Consider the following 24,049-nt stretch of genomic DNA (forward strand, 5'->3'; position numbering starts at 1 on the left):
CTTGTATATACACAAAGCTTCATTTTCTAAGTTTTTATTTTGCAAGATGACCTAGGACATTTACTGCAAAGACTGTGGAAAAGGGGAAGTAGAAGCCTTTTACAAAGGCACTGTTGCTTAAAATTAAACAACTAAAACTTACAGAAGCCTTTGTATTATCTAAACTCCTCAGACCCAACGAATTGGGTAACACAGCCTACATCTTCAAATAAATGTGCTCCTTTTATTTCCAAAAAGGGCTCATTTGTGAGGTACCATAAGCCCTTTAAATAGTTTGCACATATGGTAGTCACCTATAAACTTTCCATTTGCCTCCGCTGGGATTTAAAATTCAATAGTTGTTTCTTATTCTAAGTACAGGGAAATAGTACTAGTGACACTTTAATTGCATTCTCTTTACAAACTGTTTTATGTCCTTTTCTTGACTTAATTACCTTGCTTCATGCAGGTTCACATCAAATCTTTAACATCGCTTTACTACTGCAGTGTTTTATTTCTGTTTATTTTGCACATTAAACACAAATTGTCATTTGCGATGCCTTTTGGTTTACTTGCTTAATCTTAGCTTCATTACCAGGAATCAGCTAAGACATCGCTAATAGCTCCCCCCAAAAACTCATCAAATGTTATTGTATGCTTATACCCTCTGTTCTGCAAATCAATAAAGGTATTTTTTTTCATGACCAAAAGGACTGCTTGTTTGCCAAAGAAAAATGAAGAACTGCAAAACCAACTCCAAATTTTGTGTATACGTTCAAAGTCTCAAATATGCTTCTATTTCTATTAACTACTAGCTAAAACCGTAGACTGCAGCACAGAGCAGTTCTTTTGGAAGTTGTGTAACATCTCATAACCACTGAGCCTTTTGGCTTCAAGCTATGCAACTCTTCAAGTGGGTCACATCACATACAACACTTGAAGTGAAAGTAAAGGACTAACTGCAGCATTATGGTTTTCATGATGCACTGCAAAGGTCACTCTTTTTTATTTTTGCATCATTTTTGTGCTGTTGTACCACTACTAGGTAACCCAACTTCAAAGAAATACTCGTGATCTGTATTGTAACTTCAATGATCAATACTCCATGATTTCTCTTTATGAAAACCCTAAACAGATTTAAGAGAAGACGCAGGCATGCCCAGATAGTAAGCATGCTGTTGCAATAACAGTACTACACCCTTGATGACCTAGACTGACTTTTCAGTGTGCAGCACTTGTCAGGTACAGAGACCAAGCTTCTGCCTTTAAAACAGCACAAACATTATGGCAAGGATTAGGGAAAGAGCTGGACTGACAACACGTGTTATTGCAGAAAACAGAAAAAGAAAAGCCTGCAAGAGACTTGTAGTTTGAGTTCATCTCCACTAATTCTGCCCACAAAGTTCCCTTAAATCCTTCCCAAACAAGTCAGAGTTGACACTGAGAGTTAGTTTCTTTGCATAACTCAGAATTCTGTAATGCACAAAACTATCCATCACCATAGCAGGTTGCTTGAACTCATTGACCACTCAAATTGTCTGGGAGAAAATCTATTGGTTTCTATACATTGAGCTGCAAGGATAATAGAGTACCTATGGTTCTCAGAGCATAAACCTCCCTATTCCTTCTGCCAACCTTTTTCCCCAAGAGACTTTTCTATGATTAATGAGAGTTGAACTAAGAAAAATGAACGCGAAGCAGTGTAATGTCAAAGACTGGAGCAGATGCCTCCCCCTCCTTGTCAGATGGGAAACAGGTTGGTGAATAATTAAGTCATGAGGCTCCAAAACCTCCCTCTCAGGCTGAACGGCAAGCAGGAAGACTAGGTAATAAAGTCTACCTAATGACTTTCTCTGCATTTCCCCTAATCAAGTGATCAACTATGAAAAACAAGTAAACATGCTCTAATTGTCTGCATTTAGATCTGGAGAAAGAACGGTTTCATGTTTAAATGATCTGAGCTTGAACAAACTCTTCGACGAAGAAATACTGAGCTGTTACAGACACAGCAACGTGGCCAAGGATGCAGCATTAAGGGTGTGTTGATGGTTATTGCTCATCAGTTGTGAGAACACATGCCCAAAGGTTATTTCAGAGAGCTTAAAATGACACTGAAGTACTGCCCAACAGCAGCTTCTGGAAAGCACTGACCTGAAAGTTTTTGCTTTTGAAGTTGACTCAGTAAAAAGGCAGGGCACTTACCCCCCCTTAGGCAGGGAGAGCACTCAAGAACATGTGCTGCTGCAAAAGCCTCCTGCTACTGAGCAGTAGTTTGGTCTGATGTGGATGATCAGGTCACATTTAGCAATCTTAATTAACTTAGTTTAACCTTCTTCCATCCAAGGACAGTAATGACTAATCACCTCCAGACAAACTGGCTTTCAACAAGGCAGAAGTACCTCTTCTGGCTCTCTAAGGTTTTGCATGTGCTCATTTGCCCAGACAGATATATGCAAAAAAATTGAGATTACCCCAACAACACAATAGGAAAAGTCTAAAACCTTCCCTGGGAGTGAGGGAAGAGTTAAGACAGCAGTTCATTACAGATGTCAATGGCAATTTCTACAGTTTAGACACACCTGTGCTAGCTTCATCCTAACAGAGCAGAAACACTGATAAGTAGGTTTCTCAGAGAATAAATAGAATAGGATTTTTAGGGCTGTCTCATAAGAATTTTGCATCAGATGACTGAAGTGGTTTTCTATTTGTCAAAGAGCAAAATATCACAGCATATTTTTTTACTCCCACATATCTACTACTTAATGGGCAACATTTCACAGGCAGGGCTGCTATATCTAAATGTACTAGCAACTCTGAAATTGAAACAGCCGTTCTGCAAGGAATAGGAAACAGGTTAGGGATATAATTTTTAAAAGACTGCTCATCTTTTGGCAGGAATGCTTTCCCCCAAGGAACTAGTCATTTACATGAAAAACTTGGACATAATGGAGTCAAATAGGCTTCTGTAATACAAGCAACTTCGAATCCCCTGGCAAATCCCTACTCAGTCCTATTTTTCCTGCCTTTCCTATAAAGATTTATATTCTAGCTCCCCTGAAAGATGAAAAAAGGCTCTGAATGGAGAAGACAGTTAAAGATAAAATACTTTAAATCAATAAAATATGTTCTTTGTGGCTGTTTTACTGACAGGAGCTATCTGTTCTTTCTCCCCTTAACCTCAACACCCAGAAGAAATTTCAAAGCACAGCAAAGATAGAGACTGTGTGACGGCAGCCTAACCGCAGTTGACAATCAACGAAAACGGTAAGTTAAATAACTGCAGGGGGAAGGTAGGGGAGGAAGGGACCTTATTTGTTTGTAGGTAAAGAGATCCCTCTACTGGTTTTATGTAATATTGCAGTGCAGCAATTTCCATGTCTACATGCTTTATTTCATGAGCTGCTTATTTAATAAATAGAGCAAAATATTAAGTGAAGAAATACAACCTCATTTCATCTTTTATGTTACTAAATACAGCAAGAGGCTAATCCCTAAGTGAAGTGTACCAGCCTGTGCAACCTGGGCAGGAGTCCACTCATTATGCAGATGCTGCCCTAAGAAAAGCAACTGTAAGACTTCAGAAAAATCCACATGACATGACATACAGGTGAGAAGTACATTATGTCAAGCACTCAGCAGCAAGTGCATCCTTTGAAGAAAGGATGAGAACAAGAAACCTGATCCTTCACTTTGTTGAATGAGCTGTGCATGTTAGAAGCAGAAGAGCTCAAGCAGACATTTACACTAAGGTTAAAAAAAATAAAAAGAATAGGAAGCAAAATTAATAAACATAAATAGCACTTTTTTTTTTTTACAGCAAACTGTGATTGACTAATCCTGTGCTTTGGGGATTTTACAAGCAAAAACTGACATTAGTATACAGCCTTTACAGTGCCCAAGCTATGTTAGCAAAAAGCAAGCTGAAGTTTGGCTTAAGATCACAAGTGGCTTACTCCTGCATTGTCTTAGAACTTAAAGTGCACTACTTTAACTCTTCTAAGACAATATACAGACGTAACACAGCAAATACAGCAGAAATAAGACATTGTCGTGCAAGTTCTGACTACCATCAAGAATTAGAAACCAATAGTTAACATTTACCACTTACAAAGGTTAATCATTTTATCTAGGACTTGGCTAAGGCTACCAAAAAGAAATTTGTTATAAAAAGATATTTTTCTGTGCAGACTAAGTGCCAGAATTTTCCTCAGTCTGCTTGGCCACATTCTTTTGAACGTTGACTTCAGACAAATGCATTTGCTTTTCAAGAAAGCTTTCAAGTTAAAAATATAAATTTGTTAGAAAAGGACATGCTAGTAACATATAAAAACAATATTTTTAAACTTTATGAAATAAAGGAAAAGTGATAATAACATTAATAGCTTTGTCACTTCTGCTCTTCTGTAGTTGTGCTTCATCCAGCTCTTTCTCCATTTTCTCTCTTTCTACATTCAAATCATTTAGCTCTTGATCGGTCCTTTTAATCCTCCTCTGTAGTTTACGGTTCTCAGCATCCTTTGTAAGGTTTTCTGAACGCAGCTCTGCTAAGAGGGTCTCTTTTTCTATCAAGAGAGCTTGATAATCCTCAGCACCCTGAAACATAAAAGCAGCATTCAAAGCCTATAAGGGTAATCTGTATAACCTAGGAGTCTCTACTTCTGTTGCTTCCACCACACACACGATCCTTCTAGCACACCAAACTTAAGGTAAAAAAGTGAAATTACAGTTACCTGAACAAGGCAAACGTTACACTGAAAATTTTCTTGAGTATCTGATGTCAAAAGTGACAATCCAGCATAAGACAGTCTTAGAGATAACTGAGAATTAGATAAAGGTTCATCTGCAAAGGAGCCCATAAGGCAAATGAGACCATATTGTTATCGATTCCCAAAGCTCCCATTAGATGATGACGACTATTTTGGGGTCAATGTGAATCCAGACTAGGTCAAGTAGTTACCAAGTCATAAGCATATTTAGTATATGAAATAGCAAGCGTGATTTCTGTTCTTCCCTATCAAATACTGTTATAACTGGTCTCCCTGAAGTTCACAACACAGGTGACGGGTAGAAGGCTATGCAGAACAATCTAATCACAGAAAGCTGCCTTCAACAAGAGTTTGTAGCTAACTAGCAGAGTCATGAGGAGAAAGGCTTGCATAGTTTGTGAAAGAGCAAAATGGATCCTGTAGACAGGAAGAATTACTTGCATACTTTTTAAACCTAGAACTTCTCAAAAATAAAAGGGCTAAAATTAGAGTAATTCAAAAACACTGAATTTCTGTGGTGTTAAGTAACAAACATAAGCTACAGGTTCACACACAGGCCAAAATGACTTTAAGATGACACAGGATGTACTTTTTTCCATAGAGAACACAAATTTGGGCTTAAGTCAAATTAAGTAGCTTTTGAAGAAATGGAGGTGCTCTGGATACTAAACACTATTCCAAAACAAAAAACTATACAGTCACAAAACTGCAGCAGAGTGTAGCCTGGAAGCACGCATATGGAACCTCTTCCATTCCTGCTGAGGTAAGAGACCAAGTGGATGAACAATCATCATAATGAAAGAGTCATTATTGCCATTAATCAGTAATGATTACTGAAAGTTCCAAGTCCACCTTATAATAGACTTCATTTTGAAATGAGTTGGTAAATATTCTGCAGTCTATTTTAAAATCAAACTTCTTTCTCTCATCTGACATATTAAGACCTTTATAATGCATAGATTATGATAAAGTTCTCTCCTCTGCACACACAAAAGCATTACTAAATCACATTTTCACAACACTCCACTATTTTATAGATAGTGGTTTCGTATTCGTTATATGAAGAAATACAAGTCTCTCATACCTAGGTTCAATTCTGCTTATGTGGAAGAGTGTGCTGTTAGCATACTTTTGAAGAACCACCAAAACATTCTTAAGTCAATAAAGAACTCAGTATTATCTCAATTTCACAAATGTCTTTATTTTTTTCCCCTCATTTGCTTTTACACATTTCTCCCTCCCTTCTCAGTTGTTACAGAAGAAAAAACAAGATAAGAAATCGGACATTTTAAGACTCAATCATTTAGGCAGAAATGTTTTGGGGAAACTTGTTTCATAAGAAAATTAAGCATTCAAAAAAGTACTTTAAATTACTTTCCATTCCTTTACCTTCAAATGTACAAAGCTGTACCTGCTATACAGTATTATGGAAAAGGGAGCTGCAGGGAAGAAAAAAACATTAACTGCTTGCTTCTTACCTTGAATTTTTGCATGTGTGCTTTGTGAGTTGCCTCTCTTGCCTTAGTCAGTGAAGCATTTAGATCTTCAATTTCAGAACCAAGTTCCTCATTCTTTAAGTAAAGTAAAATGAACACTAGAAAGTTATTTCCAAGGGATGGGATTCAGTAATAGCTATCCCACCATCTCATTACCCATCCATCCAACTACACAAAACAAATACTTTTAAGAACAAAAACATCAAATACATCATAATAAATCTCACATAAAGCAACTTGGCTTATACAGCACTCACTAGACTACCTATCACTCAAGTTAAACATTTCCCACTCTTCCATAAAATCCAAATTTCATCTGACATTGACCTACTATTTTACCTTTCTTTGACAGCTCCACTTACTCAACAACAAAAAAATACTTCTCATACCTTTTAAGTGGTGCTCAGAGCTGATAAAAAGCAGTGTGCAACTGAAAACATTTTTCCTCTAAATTCTTAAGGGACAAAGAATCAGTTAAGTATCTTCCCCACTCCCTCCAGTCAAAGACACAAAACTCTAGGTAACAAACAGAAGTGCTTACAGACATGACAGCAGCAATTTAGGACCTACTAGAAGCTTCCTAAACAGTTACAAGTGAGATCAAACAATCCCTGTGACACATACAACATGCACCCCCGTGACAGTGATAGTTCTACAAAACCAGCAAGATCGCAGACGTCATACCTCTTTTTCCTTTGCTTTTAAGGCAACAGTTAGCCCTTGAATGGTTTTATCCCTTTTCAAACCATTCTTCTTTTCAACAGCAAGCTCGTTTTCTCTCTCTTGCAGCTCTTCTTGAAGAGACTAAATTAGATTATGTCAAAGTTGCATTAACTTTCTACTAAGACATATTGTAACTGCACATTAAGAAGTACATTCTCTCGGAGTTCTTATATCTTATTACTCAAATTACTTGTATTAAATATAGTCTCAAATGCAAGTCATCGTCTTAAAGATATGCCTGGAATACAGTAAAAGAAGCTAAATCTCATGTGCTGGCCACAAGTATCAACCATACAGCTTCAGTATTTGATGAACATGCCTATTAACTTACTGAAAATTGCTTCAAAAAATGGGATCTTTCCTGTCACCTCCCTTTAAAAAATAAAAGTTACCGAAGTACCTGCTTTGCTTCTTTTCAAGTCAAGGCCTCTCTGTATCTATGAAGACATAACAGAAGAAATCCCAACATGCATTTTAAGTGGCCAAAAATACAGAAGCAAGATTAGGACTTACCTGGATCTTTTTTTCAAAGGAATTTCTCTCATTTTTAAGCTCCATTCTAATAGCCTATAAGAACAAAACAGTTCCTATGGTCAAGTAAAGACTCTAAACACAAATGCAACCCATTAAGCATTAAAATGAAATAAAACAAGCTTCAAAGCTTTAAGGAACAAACTTCATATACACCTCAGAACTGTACAATATTCAACATTTTGGCATGAATATATTGTATCAGGTGCTTCCTGAAAGTCTGCTGGGGCACAGTATGAAGCACCCTTCAATGGGACAGGATAACTCAGCTGTACAAGTTAACAAAAACACATATTTATGCATTATTTATATAAGACTTATATCAGCAGGATGCTTTTATTACGGGAGATGTTTGTTAGGACTTTTCCTTGGGGAAGTTTTTTTGTTTGGTTTGGTTGTATTTTTTTTTTTAAGAGTAATCATACATAGAAATGGAGTTGTGCAGATGTATTCTAATTTCTCTCTTCAGTACAGTACCCCAAAAGAATTATATAGTCTGTCCACCTCTGAAATGATTAAAGATGACCCTTTTTTCACCTTGACACAAGTATTTTTGTGAAACTAGGGTAGGTTTTTCTGACAAGTTGATTTAGACGTAGTAAGACCCAAACCTCAAACTTTTCATTCAACTAATGATACAAGGACAATCAGTTCATGACTGAACTATTTGTCCTTTTGTCTGTTCTTGACAGAAACAACAAAAAGGTGTTTTGGTACTTGAGAATGGATCATTCTCAAGACTCAAAAAACAGTGGAAAAACTCTAAAAACAAATTCTCAAGTCACATTCTTAACTTCTATAATTTTAAGTTATAATACAGCTATATGTACTACAAGATGTTGTGTATCGACAGATAGCTTTTACATACACCCACCCCATACATGTATACACTTATTTCTATAAAGCGATTGCACAGTATCTGTAATAAAACACAGGTATAAAGTCTGCAGAAAATGATCTCTCAATGAAAGAACAGTAAGCATGGATAATAAGGATGAATATTGACTGCCAAACCACAATATAAACAATGAATGTTTAGGGGATGGAGAAGAGCAGGGCAGAATAACTGTGGAGAAGGATTTTTTTAAATGACTTGTTACTCATACACCATCATGCACAAGACCTTTTAGACCTTTAAAATCCTAGACCACATGAGATTTATAAGGTATAACTGTTCCATCAGTTTCCTCACCTCTATCTCACTATCTTTTTCATGCCTCAAAGCAATGGTAAGTTCTCTGATTTTTTCTGCTGATAAGTTCCCATCACAAGATCCACTCTGAGACTTTTCCTCTTCGAGGTGTTGAATTATAGCTTCTTTACTTTTCAAAGACAGATTCAGTTGCTCTATAAGTCTAAAATTATAAAATTTTTAATATTAATCTTGCATCATCTACCATCAACTCTCCAGTCATTGCAGTAAATCTCACAGACAGCTTTCCTAGGTGAAGACTCCAGACAACGCTTGTAAAATTTAAGGGAGCACTTTCGGAACCTCTTCGTCCTCCAGAGAAGCCAGAAAAGGTCACATCACTTTAAAGCAAGCAACAAACAGGTTTGAGCTATCTGCAAAGCACTCTATTTTGTTTTCCTCCAGTACCATTTTAAATGTAAACACTTAAGCTACAGTATTTTAGTTCCATTGTCCTTTATATGATACACAAAAAGCTTACAAATACATTCCACTTCCTAGAGCACAGAGCTCTGTATCCTTACATGCTATCATGAAGCATTCATCAAGTACCTACTTTCAAGTGTATTTGTGGCTAAAGCTGCTTCTAGTTTCACAGCTGTGATTCTCGTAGTATTTTGTAATCTAGATGGCAAAAGCATCTTTTAATACAACGGCATTACGGATATGCTACTGCCAGACAAGTTTAAAGAGCTGCACATTAATGTGTGGCTCACTTCAAGGAGTCAAATATCTTCCTCCATCAGCACTGTTTATCTGGTCCTGTGAATACTTACACTGATCTATTGGCATGTCATTATAGAAGATCCTGCCAACACTGAATCACCAAAAAAGGTTCCTTACTCCACAGTCTTCACTTTAGTGATTCAGGACTGAAAATTTCTTTCCACACTTCAAACGCTGTTTTCTCACAAGCTCCAGAGCTGGCAACTAAGGTACATCTGAAAGGGACTGCTTTCATAATGCACTCCTTCCCAACTCAAGTCACTCAGGGGAGCAACTGCGTTCATGCAGAGGTCTAACAGATTGAAAGAGGAAGACAGGAAAGATAAAGGGGAAGGGAGGGAGATGGCCTGGCAGCCAGGTTATAATTACTGTGGTGTCACTCAGGGTGCAGTAGCAGAACCTATTAGAACAACTTCATAATTTTATGATACTATAGAGTTCAGATGTGCAGTTTTCAATCTGTATGCTTTTACAAAAGCTGTCTGGAAAATACAGCAAACCTTGCTTTGGTCCTACTGTAATATAAAACCGATGAAATGAAAGCCTCAGGCCAACATAACTTTCCATTACCAGGATAGTCCCATTACGCAGTGACTCAGCGCAGTTAACTGCAGGGTTCAGTCACACAAGGATAGAAAAGGATACTCTGAAGTATTATGAGTCATAACAATCTTCTCTTCTCCACCCCAGACTCGTGCACCCAAGTTAACCAACATTTACTAGAAGGTTAACCAGATGTATATTTCACCCTACATGTATTTGAATATTAGAAAAAAAAGTCAATTCTCCAAAGCACTGAGATCTAACTGTACACATTCTCCCCAGCTAAGGTTATTGAACAACTCAAGCACCCTTTCAGCTACCTGACAAACAAACCAAAACCAGTGTTTTGCAAAGCACAATCAAAACCAAGAAGCTCAAACATGATTTCTCTTTTCCCATTTGATTTCCCAACCTCAACAAACACACCACTGGGACTGAAGAGCATGTAAACACCATGAAAGCAGGAAGCGAACAACTGGAAGAGTCGATCTCTATTCAGCAATGGCTCAGGCAAGAAGCAGAAGGTAAGTTAGGAAAGTTGCAAAGCTTTAAAGCAGGACATGAGCATGTCACATGCATGCCAATTCTTTTACACTTTCAGACAGCTTTTAAAGATGATTTTGCTATCATGAAGTATGTGAACTGGTTGCTGCATTCATTTACTAGCTGATTAGATATCCAGTAACACTCAATCATGCATCTGAGCGCAGAAACAAATCATTAAAATCTTTATCCATGTTGACTCTTCACATTTCAACAGTAAAAAATTTCCACTCGTTAGAAATACCACCGGCAAGAATTCTGACCTGTCTTTGTCAGCTCCTGCAATCATATGAAGATCCTTTCCAGGGGCACTTGGAATTGAAGAAAGTTTCTGCTCAGCAGCCATTCTTAGAGCTTTCTCCTTCTCTGTCATAACAATGGCTTTTTCTGCCTCTTCTTGGGCAGCTTTAAGATTCTGTAATTAAAACAAACAAAAAAAATCCTGTTGTCTACAAGAAAAAAAATGCTCACAAAATTTTTCATATATTTTCTTCTACCAAACATGTTGGAATGTTTATATTAAAAATTTTTACTAATTATTTCAAGTACTTTGCAAACATTTCTGAACTTTTCATGACTGCATTTTCAAGATTAATCCATTTTCTGTGGTACATAAAAGGAAGTTTGTTTCAAAGTCGTAAATCAAATTTCCTAGCCAACAGCGGAACAGGGAACAAAAGTACCTCTGCATTATGACTTCAGATGTAGCTCTTAGAATTTGCTTTAATATAATTAGGCTTTATCCCACTTCCCTTCTGCTATCAGAACTAATAGTTGGACTTAAATTTAAGAGGTTAAAAAAGATGTGTTTTTTTTCCCTTCAGATATGAAATTAATATTCATAGGCTCACTGTAGCTAATTGGAACTTTTAAAGATAATTTATAATATCTTACAAGAACTGGTAAGTATGAACCAGATTTTCTTCTCTTGAACAGCAACAGAAACAGAGGTAACACCTAGATATTCCACCCAGCTTCCTCTAGTGACCCATTGAGATGGGGAACAAACAAAAAAGACAAAGCCAAGCTGACATCAACTTCATAAAATGTGTTTCAGATCTTCATTTTTCTGTTGCAAGCTTCCCTGCTGTGCTCACTGAATTTTGCTTTCTATAATCTAAAAGCCTCCATATAGTCTAATGAGTAACTCCCCCTCAAGCCTATACTAAAAAGCATTTCTCTTGGGGAAAGGGGATGAAGAACAAGCCCTTCACTACTAGAATTCACTGCTTCCTCCCTCTCCTGAAGAGCTGTTCTGCCAGTATTCATCTTTCAATTAAAAACTCCAAAGGAAATTCATCTTTGTTAGCGTTACCTGGATCTGTGTAATCATACAGCACTACATAAGCAAGTGACTCTGCAGTGCTTACATTTACCAACAAAATAAAATTAACATCAGAGGTCAACAGTACCTTCAGACTGCAGAAAGTACTATAGCATCATGAGATAAGAGTATTTGCCACTCTACCTGTCAGATGTGGGAAACACCAGTCTGACAGGCTGGTTTTGCTACTGAATACGTAATCTGGGGTCTTTTCTGCCTATCCAATAGGACAAAGAATGCTTTGAGAAACCCCAATTCCACTAAAGAACAGGCCATGGAGATTCTCCCTGTATCAGCTCTGAAGGAGCTGCTTGTTTTATATACACTGTGAAGTCACCCTGATAGAAAATGCCATCATGACATGCTACCAGTAGCTTCCAGGACCAATTCATTCTTTAGGGACTGGAATGCAAAAATTGGAATATAAACCCCATCCTTCTGCTATTTCTATTTACTTACAAAAGAGCACCAGACTTCTGTCTGTTCCTCACAAGCACGGGTACATACCCACAATTGTTTTGCATCATTCACTGTATGCACTTGGTAAGGGATTTTGTATCTATATAACTTACAGAAATATTTCCAGTACAGGCCATTCAATACCAAATTTGTTCATAAAAAAAAAAAAAACACAACAGTACTCCCCTTGTTTTGAGGAAGCATGTTATCTATACAGGATTTTTTTTTTCCTCTTATGGTGCCTGTACACTACAAAAAACAGGAAAATGTGAAAACAATTCCCCTGTTAAGATAGCTCAGCAATAAATACAGGAATAAGCAACCACAGACAGCAAGGAATTCCAAAATACACCGTTAAAAAAAATATCCTCTGCAACAAGTAAAGGTTATGTAAAATGGTGACCTGGTGACAGCAGAAGCCAGTAACTTTTGGCAGATCACCGACAAAGGATCACAAGACAAGCAGGAACAAGGAGAGGAAGTTTTCACTAGCACATTTACACAGGAACTGCCATAAGAAGGTAGCATCTCTCAGTCTATAATGAACATATGAGTGGAGATAAAGAAAAGCAACAGAATCTCGAATTTACAGTGGTAAACTAAGTTCCCATGCGAAAGATGATATGACAATGACAGGAGCCCTTTAAGAGTAGTTGCAGCTATTTATGAAGCTGACACCTTATCAGAAGATGCGTTCAAAATGCAGCCCATCTTCTTCTAAAGAAGAGTGCAGTTCTGAAAATGAATCTTCCCCACTGGAGTTCAAGATTTAAAGGTGTGTTGAACATATCTGAACAGCACCAACAGGTAGGAATTTCCTGAAGAACTCCTTTTCTCCTATTTAGTGTTTCAAGAGCGGCTAACACCACTTTCCCTTTCGTTGCTCTCCCCCTTCCTATTTTTTCCTCCCCCCTTTCCCTGGATTAGTACTGGCTGTTTATCCAGGAAAGTTGAAACAACTTTGAAAATACAAGCAGATCGCACTGTCAAACTTCAGACAACAGTACAAAGAAAGTACAGATTTCTAACTATGCATTCAGTTTCAGGCACTCACCTCTTCCAGAAGGTTTATTCTGCCAGTCAGGATTTCCTCCATTTCTTGTAACTTCTTTTGTGCCTCCTCTTTCACACGTTGTATTTCAGCATCACCACCCTGGGCCAGGCTTTCAACTGCCTTACTGAAAGACCATAATATAGATTGAAATCCCACTGCCTATCACAGTAGAAAACATTTAACGTACAAGCAGCTGATGGATTATGCAGAAGCAAGTTCCTTCCACTTTATCTGTACCTGCTTGTCACTTTAAGATTAAATACAAACGTCTACATGCTATATAGCAATTCTGGTGGTATAGTCTCTGCTTGATGTAAAGCAATGAGAGTTCCACACAAGCCTTGTCACAATGAATAAGCATGCAATGAAAGTGTTACTATTTCCTCCACATTTATAAAGCTTCCAAATACAGTATCAAGCCTTCAATGGAACTGTGTTTGCTACAAAAAGCAGCACTGGAATAAACTGAAGATACTTAGCTGCTGAGACCTCTCTAATTGCATTTTTAGTAATTGTTAATTTGTTAGAGAAGAACAGCCAGTGTTTCCTTATTAAAGGAAGAATGACCACTTGTTTATGAGTTTCCCCTAAATCTTGCTTCCTATTATCAATTTGTGCAATGTTCCATTCAAAGCCCAGCAAAACCCTTTGACAACTACTGGAGAGACCAAGCACAAATTAAACCTGTCCTCTGGATCGACCTGAAACTAGGCTTCTCTGAACCACTGAAAAAAGGCTAGTTAGGAACAATTCAATGCCACGTGAGGTAGAGCACAAAAAAATTCCACTGAAACCAAGGCACTCAACAGCTGTATTTCACTGCCCACTTGGATTAGTTTTGAACCAGGTATCTGGAAGGAAATAGTTTTACTGGCAATCGTCAGCCTTAGCTTAACTTCTACAATAGGAATGCTAACCCATTCTCAACTAGGGAGTTACATTTATTTATCTGAATAATAAGATGCTTTGTTCAACTGTATTTAATTTATACCTTTAGGGATAACTACAGCAACATCATTGTATGTATAAGAATTCACATGTATAGCTCCAATAATGTGTGAAGCAATTTCCACATAAATTGCCCTAAAGCACTCCTTTGGGATCATCTTATTCTTAAAGTATCAGCAAAAAGCGTGCAAATAGGAACCAGATCTTGGAAGTCTTAATTAACAGGCACTAGGAAATACACTGGTACTTACGAGGCCTTGATGAGCAGTTTTTCTCTCTCCTGCAGATCTCGCTTCAGACTTTCTATCTCAACTTTCAGCTCAATGTTCTAGAACATAAGAATGAAAGTAAAGTATCTGCAGACAGTTCAGAGGTCACCATACACAAAAACAAGTGGCACCGTATAGGTATCTTTGTTATAATGGGGAGTGGTGCAGACCAACCTGGGAGTTTCTAAAACTTACAAGCCTGCTTTGTTTTGTTTTTCTCCCCTTATCTGTGAGCTATATTTCCCTTGTGATTTTCTTTTCCAATTTTTGAGGTTTTTAATAATCTTAAAATTATTTAATTTCAGCCCAGGAACACATTGTATAGAGAACTACTTGGCTCACAAGCTGACATACTTTTCAATACATGAGTATTTACAAGAAGTACACTGGTGTAGAAGAGCAGGACAGAAGACCAACTAGCAGTATTCAGTTGAAACCACGACCTAGATAAACACCTATGCATTTAATTACTATGACAACCATCAAGAGAGACTTCAGTCTCCATCCTATTACAGGAAAGAAACCTAATGCTATTGCATTACCAAAATTACTTCTTTTCCCTTGTAGACAGGAAGCAAAGTGCTTTGCACTTGTAAACCTGAAATAATGATGCTGGGCGTACCACTAGACTCAAATCCTTCTTCAAACTTCAAAAAAAAAAATACTTTTTTCTAGAAGCTCACATAAAGCAGGTAACTTTCCCATTAAATAATCTCTTCAAAAGACATGTAATTCTATACTTCAAACACATACAATTTTGTATATTTCATCAGTAGGACCATCAAACTTCTGCTGCATTCGCATTTCCAGGAAGTAGATACGAAGTTTCAGGTTGAAGTTCTCTTTTTTCAGATCACTGATTTGCTGTGAAATAGGAAAATTGGCAAATTATATCATGCATTTCAAACCAAGGAAAGCAAGTAGTGAAAGCGACTACCATTTGTTTGTTTTTTGGTTTTTTTACTCTCTGATGTGCTAGACAATGCAATAGATCAGAATTTGACCGGCTGGACAGTTAGATGTGCATGTGTGTGCATACATATGTTTATTTTTAGCCCTGCAACAGTCTGAGACTAGCACTGAAATAACAACTATAAACCAGCATTGTTTAAAACACACACGTAATACCATGTCAGCATGCTGCTGCACAGAGCTTTTTAGAATATTCCTTCTCTAAGTGATAAAACATTTCCATCTTCATACAAAAAGAAACCAAGAGATTTTTTTTAATCGTCTTAAAATAATAAAAAAAAAATTCTTCAAGTTCTATTTTATAGAAGATACGTTGAAACAGAAGTATTTCTTCACCTAAAGCTTAGGATGGCAGTGCTATTCACGGGAGGAAAAGCCACAGGCACACAAGGCAGGAGAGCCAAATCAACCACCGATAAAATCTTTATCCAATCGCATATTTCATAGCACAATTCTTTGGAAAAAAAAACTGCTTCATACATAAGTCCTCCAGGACTTAGGATTTTTGAACCAGCAGAAGCAGTAACATAGCTGATGGTTTCATTAAAAAGAGTCTCCCTCTGAAAGTTTTTAAGAGACCAAGCATAAAACATTAAGTCAAATAAGACTTGTGCCCCCGTCAGATGCTCTCAGCAAAAGGAAATCTAATATGCTACAGAGCTACTAATAAAATATTTATGTAAGCTTTTCCAGAAGAGTGGAGTACCACTTGTAAAAATTACTAGCAATACAATTTTTAAAATACTTGGCTCGTGAAAGCCTAGAAAGATTATTTTCTGTAGCTGCACTCTGAACTCGCGCTCACAAACAATTCCTCAGCTTAATAATCTCTGCCCAGCAAGATGCCTCTTCATTATTCACACAAGTAAATATCACCCAAGCAACTAACATACAGAGAGGAACACACAAACTATTGGGGCCCATGCGCACATCCTGAAGAAGGCTGTCTTCACGAGCAGTAGCAGCGTTCAAAGATATCCTAGAACGATTTGGGTTGGAAGGGACCTTTTAGTTTAAAGCCATTTCCCTCCCATCCTACCACCACACCCCTGAGGAGTCCCCCCAGCTGTCCTGCAGCCCCCTTTAGGCACCAGAAGGCTGCTGTAAGGTCTCCCCAGAGCCCTCTCTTCTCCAGACTGCACAACCCCAGCTCTCTCAGCTCAGGAGAGGTGCTCCAGCCTCTGATCACCTCTGTGGCCTCCTCTGGGCTCACTCTAATACTTCCACATCCTTCGTGTGCTGGGGGCCCAGAGTTGAATGCAGTGCTCATATTTAACTCATTGCAGTTCCAACTGGATGACCACAGACAGCAGCGAGCATGAACTCCAAGTGCACAGCACGGCGCACCTCATGAGGATCACGAGGCTCCTCGAGTAACTGCAGCAACTGTTCTGGAGCCTTCAGATGGATGTAAGCACTGCGACAACAGAACTTTGTGCTTTGCTTCAAGTCACAGAGCACGATGCTCTCAGTGCTGCTCAAAATCGAAATCTTTATTTTGAACAAAGGAATTTAACGATTTATTAAGTGCAGCAAGAGTTGTGTGTGTCTTAGCTTTGCCCCAACAGGCTCAGCATTGTGTGCAACAAGTGAGAGCAGACCTCACAGCCTTTTTTTTTTTTTTTTTTAAGCCCTCAGGGGATCAGTCCTAACAGTTGGTCTGTGTCTGTTCATTCAGAAAAGCCCAAAGGCTTTGAAACTGTATCACTTGGAACTTCTGCTGGTCTTTACACATTCAATAGGGTTCTGAGTTTAAAAGAAAAATAATTTCAGAACTCGGCCTTCCTTAATTTTACTTCCATCTATTTCAGAGGCAACAGAATTAAACCAAAGAGTTTAAGTGCACGGTTTCCAAAAGGCAAGCAGAACACGATGCAAACATAAGCCAGTAAGAGCAATAAATAAATGTTATCTCTGACATTCAGTTTCTTAGAGCAAAGTTAATTCAGGCAGACTACAATTAAAAAGTTATAGCTTAATAAAAGACAGCTTGCTCATATTTTACACACCAAAGGAATTTTAATGTCAATGCTCTCAACTTCTGCATTTAAGGACCCAGGCTTAATTCTTTTATGCATTTTGATTTCTGTGTTTAAAGAAACAAAGAGAAGCAGGAGAGACTTCATGAAAACATAGGACAACGCAATACACTCTACACAGAAAATTACACGTCACAGACACCATGGCAGCAAATACCACTTCCCTAGCTCAGTTTAGATCCTTTCCAAATCTATACAGAGCCACTTGTATGCAGAGCAGCATCTGTCAGCAGAAGCTGTGGTTTCACAGCACACGATGCTTTTTGCCAACAGAAACCATTTTGCAAGACAGCAAACTCAAAGTGGCTTGGACAAGACAAAAAAAAGCAACCACATACTGCTAAGTTCCCTAACGTGATACCAATCATCCTTTCTACTCACCTAATAACAAGGTCCTCGATTAATATCTTTCATTTTGCCCATATAATCATATTTCCAATTTCAAGTGTTTCCTCCTTTTCCATATTGTAAGAAAGCAGAACACGTTACAAATACCAATAAACCTACACCTTTAGGATAATCTACCTCAGTATGTTATCCAGGTCTAAATGTAAAAGGAATCTTTCCTACATGGATCCATCCTTAACCCATTCAAGGGCCATGACATCCATCCCAGACTCTCTGAGTTGCAAGGCCAGGAGCCCAATCTTTTCATTATTTCCTTTCTATGTCCTGTGCAGATAACATAGCATCAGATACCAGTAACTTCGTGTGCGTGCGCCTTTAAAGTGCCAATTAAGATTTCTTTTAAAGCAGGATAAGAACAGGATTATAATGTCAGTCCAAAAGCACATCTAACAGCTTCTAGATGCTTGGTAAAAATTAAGAGGACCACAGAAGTAAGCAATCCCTTTCTCAAGCTTAGCCTTCCAGCTACCAGCAACCTCAAAAACAGAAGTTCCAGAAATTCCAGTTGTGTTTAATTGCCTTTAATGGATTCTTCTGCTATTACTTTAATGGATTTTTGAGCTTCATTGTACTGTTGGCAACCACAAAGCCTCTGAGTTCTACAGCTGGGGTCCGTATGTACCAGGAAGTCAGATCTGTGGAGAGACCCCTTCTCCTCCACATCAGCATAGAAGCTCAGACTGAAATAGCTCATCTCTAGCATACCTCAACAACACAGAATTTGGATCAGAGATCAAAGGTTTTCTGTCAGTTCCTAAAGGAAAACAGAACTCCATCACACAGAACCAACAACAGGTTTTCCTCACTTCTACAACTTTCTCCCTGTGAAAATGGACATTGCAGAGAGTAAACAGCTTGCAGAATGCATTCTAAACTGAGGTCTTTCACAAAAGATTTTAAGTACATACCGATTCCAAAGCAGCATTTCTACCCCAAACAACAAATGAAAATAAAAGGGAAAGTGAAATAGAGACAGTAAGAAACATCCCTCACTGAGGCTTCCCAAAACAAGCTTTAAGTTCTAAACAAAGAACGTTGTTCTTCTCTAGGGATAGAAGAAGGCAACAAAAATAGAAAGAGTTTAGAAGTAAAGCTCATTTAAAACTTAGCAATGCTATATAAGGTAACAGAAGTTATAGAACCACATTGAAAACTGCACTCAAACACTTCCTGAAGATAGCAAGCCACAAATCATAAACCAATCATAAGAACTTGAGTTAAACAATTTCTTTTTCTTTTAACAGAAGCATTGTCCTGCAACACTGCTATATAACCAGCCATCATTCAGCAGTTGTAAACAATTCACTTATTACTTAAATGGCTTATTCAGTGGAAACAACCAATGCAGTTAATACATTAAAAAAATATCTAACATCGTGCTTTGTATTCCAGTAAGCACCAAAATCAGTTCTGCCTACAGAATTGTCACCGTGACATCAGATCTTCACAACAAAAGCATTTCAAACACACTTATACGTAAGCACAAAAAGTAAAAGGCATTGCACAGCTGTCAGTGAATTAAAATACTAAGTCCTATACTGGTATAAACAAAGACAAGGTCGAGGCTTTCTTGAAATACAAGAAATCAACCGCAGGTTCGCAAACCACATTCTTATGTTTCCGGTGATTACATGTAGTTTTGAGCAGATGTTGCCAGCTTTTGTTTCACAACCTAAGAGCAGCAGCTGGCTAGTCTCAATGACAAAATTCTGCCCCTGTTTTTGAAAGCAGAGAGAGGAAATTTCAAAGCACAGGTAGTTATGATCACACCTGTAACAGATCTGCCTTGACTGACATGAACAAAGAACTCGATCCATAACTCCGGCACTGAGCCTTATATTAAAAGTCTGCTTACGTTTTCATAGTCCTTCATGGTCCGAGCTCTAGTTGGTGAGATCGTATCTTCTGCCACATCCGGTAACCCTACACGTTAGAGAAAACAGAATAAGCTCAGGCAGAGGAATCTGAGCTAGGTTTCAATTTGGAAACGACAAAGTATTAGTATTACCACATTGTTAATATCTACGCTTCTTTCTGAAGGAAGTCCCAACATCCCCCAGTTAAATCAAGAACTACACTGAAGTTAAGCCTCCGAAAGGGACTTTTAAAGACAAGTCCTGGGAGCAACTGCAAGGGACCGATATTAGAAATGAAGTCCTATTAAGCTACCAGAAAACAATTCAAATCTCACAGTATCTTGCAGGTCACAGAAGAGACCTCCACCTTAGACTCAGGGAAACAATGGACAGGAGATGTGTGCAACATCTCAATTTCTAAAACGTAAAGCCTTCTGAATGCATATGTACTTGAACTTCTGCTGCACATGTGTTCTGCAGCAACTGCATTTAACAGTGCTATGTAACTGTTTCCACTTAAAGCCCCTGTGAATGAGATTATATACAACACTTACGGCACCTCAAATATCAAGAAGTCGATGCCCCAGACTGACTCTCATAAGAATTAAAATATTTCATTTAAGCACCTCCAAAATTCTTATGCAACCATGTAGATCTGCCTTTAGAAAATCCCAAAGAATATCAGGAAATTGTTTTTAAATCTTGACATTGCACATGCAGAGCACAGTCATGTTGTCTTGCATCACTACTATGCCCCTGATATTTGCTTGCTTTTGTTAGCGAGCGGGTCTTCCTAGTAAGTTTGTCTCAGTTCCTATTAACTACTTGTTCTATACGATGAAGTCAGCCAAGTTACATCACTGGATGCATGCACGAATACAGAGAAATCAAAACCATATGCTTCAAATTTACAGAAGAGAACAAAGAACGGCTAACTTGACAAAGAGTAGGTTTCAAAATAATACCATTCAGCCATTTTATTTCAAAGTAAGCGCTTCAAGCTATTGTCTGCCAGCCTGAAGGACAATGAACATAATTACATACTCATCAAATAGAAAAATATATTCAATTACAGCTTCTGTTCAGCAGAAGCCACCTGGATAGGAAGGGCTCTTTAACGCAAGAGATGAAACATAAGGGTTGAATCTATCCCAGGCATTGGGACAGCAAATTAATGAAACAGAGCTGAAGTAAAACTGGAAAACTTAATGACAGACAGCAGGCAGTTTCCCTGAGGCTATGAAATGGGAATATTAAAGCCTTGCGAGGCAGCCCAAGCCTTCTCAATATGGGACACCGAGCATCCCACAAGGCTCACGGCCGTAACCTGGCCACAGGCAGCTCGCTGGGCAGCAGCAGCCACCGGCTTTTTACACTAAAGAGACCCCCCAACAAGAAGCCACACAACTTAAACCCGTTTTCTGCCTTTTTGCCCTCAGGAAGGGGTTTATTAGGGCCGGTGCACACTCGAGCTGCGTGGTGCTGACCCCGGAGCACAGGACACCCCGCAGACAGCACCCAAAGCCGCTCCTCAAGCAGCGATTTTCTCCTTAAACCCCGACGGTGACACCGGGGGCTGCGGGAGGCACCGCGGAGACCCCCCCAACCCCCCGGGGCTGCCTCAGGGGCTCGGTGCCCGCCATGCCCCGGGACCCCCCCCCCCTCGGTCCCAAGCCGCCTCCCGGGTTTTTCCCCGTCCTTACCTCGGCTGCCGGCCGGGCCGAGCTGCGGGTCCTCGCGGGAGATGTCGGGCAGCTGGGAGGCGCTGCGAGGGGAGAGGACATCGCTGAGGGGAGGCGAGAAAAGGGGGACCCCCGGACCGCCGCCACAGGGAGGAGAAGGGGGAGAGTGGGGGGCAATGGGGGGGGGGCAGCAGGCCCGGCGCCTCAGCCCGGAGCCCGCCGGGGGTCCCAGCCGCCTACCTGTCCTCAAACGCCACCGGCAGCGTCGGGTCTGTCCCCGGCAGCGAGTCCATGGCGCCGCCGGCCGCAGCCGCGGCTCCTTTGTGCGCCGCTTTGGCGGCTTCGCTGGAATTCAAACGGCCGCAACCGCTTCCGCCATCTTTGCGTCGGCAGGGGGTGAAGCCGGTGAAGGCGCCGCGGAGGAGAGCCAAGGTTGGGCACGGTAGAAACTAAAGGGGCGCCGCCATGTTTGGTGAGGGCGCCGGCTGGAGGTGGGCGGGCAGGGCGCCATGTTGAGTGAGGGCAGAGCGGGGCGGGGGCTGTGGAGGCTGCCAGCTGGGCCGCAGAGGCCGAGCGCCATCTTGAGTGAGGGAAGCAGCCGGGACAGCAAGCCGCCATCTTTTTTAAAGCAAGGCCGAGAGCTGCTCGGCTGCCATCTTTACTCAGGGAACAGCGGAGCGTTCCTATGGGGAATGGAGGCAGCAGCAGCCGCCGCCATCTTTGCTGAGGGCAGCCCGGGCTCCCCTCACGGGGCTGTGCCTCACGCAGCTCCCTCCGAACCCTTCGGATCCCGGGAACAATTACAGTAACTCTGCCTGTAGGAATGAATATGTATTAGCCTAGGAGCATAAAAAACAGCCGCCTGATGTAATGTGTGTGTGTCTTGGTGGAGCGGAGGCTCCCGGCACACCCAGCGCTGTTTGCTTGCCTCTATTTGTTTAATAAATTTTAAAACTTTGATTGCGATCCTATTTGGGACTCATTTATTACACTGGCCATGAAACAGGCTGACACTGGGCCATGGCCATTTTACGGATTTGTTAATTGCAAATTGTCGCGGTGCCCCGTTACCTTCATTTTCTTGCTGTACCTGCCCACGGCTCCTCAGTACGAAGAGAAGCCGTAAGCCTGGAAAATGCCCTGGGCCTGTGGGAGCCGGCATGGCGCTGTGGGTTGCACCCCCTGGATGCGTGTGGTCCCGGTGGGCTTCCCAGCCCTGCTCCTGTCTCAATCTGATGTGCACAAGTGTGTGGAGGAGCAGCTGTCAGTGCCCCAGACAGCAAGGAGGTGCCAGGCTCTGCTTAGCACACTGAGCTCTTAATCTCATCTCCTTTCCAGTCGGACGTGCCTGATGCTTCGCATTTTGGGCTCTGAGGGGCCTAAGAGATGCTTGGTCCCTTCAACGCCCCCACAGCACGAGAGACATTTGTCATTTGTCACCTTAGGTGACTGGCTCCCCCTTTGCAGCGCCCTCACCTCCTGCCCAGCTGAAGTCGTTTGCAAAATCAGCTCTGCCATATGGCAGCAGGATCCGGGCAGCCCATCCGCAGTGTGGCTCCTCGTGCTTACAAAGCAGACCTCCATAAAACAAGTGCAGGCTACTCACTGGGAGGATACTGGTATGCTGTTGGTTACTGTAAGGTATCACATACCTGATGCATGCCATGAGATCGGCATCCATCAGACACAAATACAGTAATAATCATTCGGTGCTTGTGTGCTGGTGCAGCACCTCTGTGCCTGCAGAGCCGTGGTGCGTGTCCCATTGTACCTTTTGAAAGGAAATCAGCAGGGCCCTCCTTGTTACCACCTCCTGCAATGGTTGTCTGTTGGACAAAGGCATACAGATATCCAGCTTCCCCGGGTCACTGCCCAATGTTTAAAAAACAGCAACATTAAGGTGCTGTAAGGGGCGTGCAGGGGGCACTATGACAGCCAGCTGCTCCGAGCACTGTGGCTGAAGCCTGACAGTGGTGCTAGGAGGACAGATGTCACCACCAGCTGAGCCTGGGGCCTGTTCTCAAGTCCCAACACCGGGGACATAGTTCAGCATTCAGTTATATTCAGTCCTGTTACAGTTCAGAACAAAATTCCTCCTCAGCTAAGTCACGCAGAATCCAAATGTTCTGCTAATGCAAATCAGGTTTCAATAAACTCCCTGAAATTTCACCAGTGTGGCCCTTGCTTTTATAGCTCTGGCTCGGTTAAGCATTTGAATGAATGCATAGTTCTTAAGTGCTCACTTAATTAACACTCACTTACCTCCAAGTTCTTTGCTTAATAGGAGTCAGAGTTAGATATAACATTCAGCAGGCAAAGCTAGCCTTTAGCATTCATATCTGCATCTAATAAGAAAATTTCTTAACATTGAAAAGTGAGGAAGAAATGCAAGTTTTTCATAACTCCTTTTGCAGACATTACCAAAACCATGTTCAAAACTAAATCCACGGCTGTGGATTTCAGAGCATCTGAAGAACATCAATTATCTTTGGAAGATCCATTGTGGTCATGAAGAAATAGATGATATAATATTCTCTTC

The 24,049-nt window shown here is 40.2% G+C and overlaps 1 protein-coding gene across 1 annotated transcript in view; it reads right to left on the reverse strand.

Moving 5' to 3' along the window:
* The window catches only part of CDK5RAP2 (CDK5 regulatory subunit associated protein 2), a 78,563-nt gene extending 56,527 nt beyond the window's left edge, over nucleotides 1-22,036 (reverse strand). The window contains 14 exon segments of the mRNA XM_038164899.2: nucleotides 4,354-4,572; nucleotides 6,224-6,316; nucleotides 6,926-7,045; nucleotides 7,478-7,531; nucleotides 8,688-8,850; nucleotides 10,763-10,914; nucleotides 13,337-13,460; nucleotides 14,536-14,612; nucleotides 15,307-15,417; nucleotides 19,828-19,895; nucleotides 21,532-21,593; nucleotides 21,751-21,819; nucleotides 21,821-21,897; nucleotides 21,899-22,036. Of these exon segments, the coding sequence (XP_038020827.2) occupies nucleotides 4,354-4,572; nucleotides 6,224-6,316; nucleotides 6,926-7,045; nucleotides 7,478-7,531; nucleotides 8,688-8,850; nucleotides 10,763-10,914; nucleotides 13,337-13,460; nucleotides 14,536-14,612; nucleotides 15,307-15,417; nucleotides 19,828-19,895; nucleotides 21,532-21,593; nucleotides 21,751-21,819; nucleotides 21,821-21,897; nucleotides 21,899-22,021 (1,512 nt within the window). The 5' untranslated portion in view covers nucleotides 22,022-22,036.
* Nucleotides 22,037-24,049: the final 2,013 nt, after the last annotated feature.

Source organism: Anas platyrhynchos, chromosome 18 (assembly GCF_047663525.1).
Source record: "Anas platyrhynchos isolate ZD024472 breed Pekin duck chromosome 18, IASCAAS_PekinDuck_T2T, whole genome shotgun sequence".
Lineage (NCBI taxonomy): Eukaryota > Metazoa > Chordata > Aves > Anseriformes > Anatidae > Anas > Anas platyrhynchos.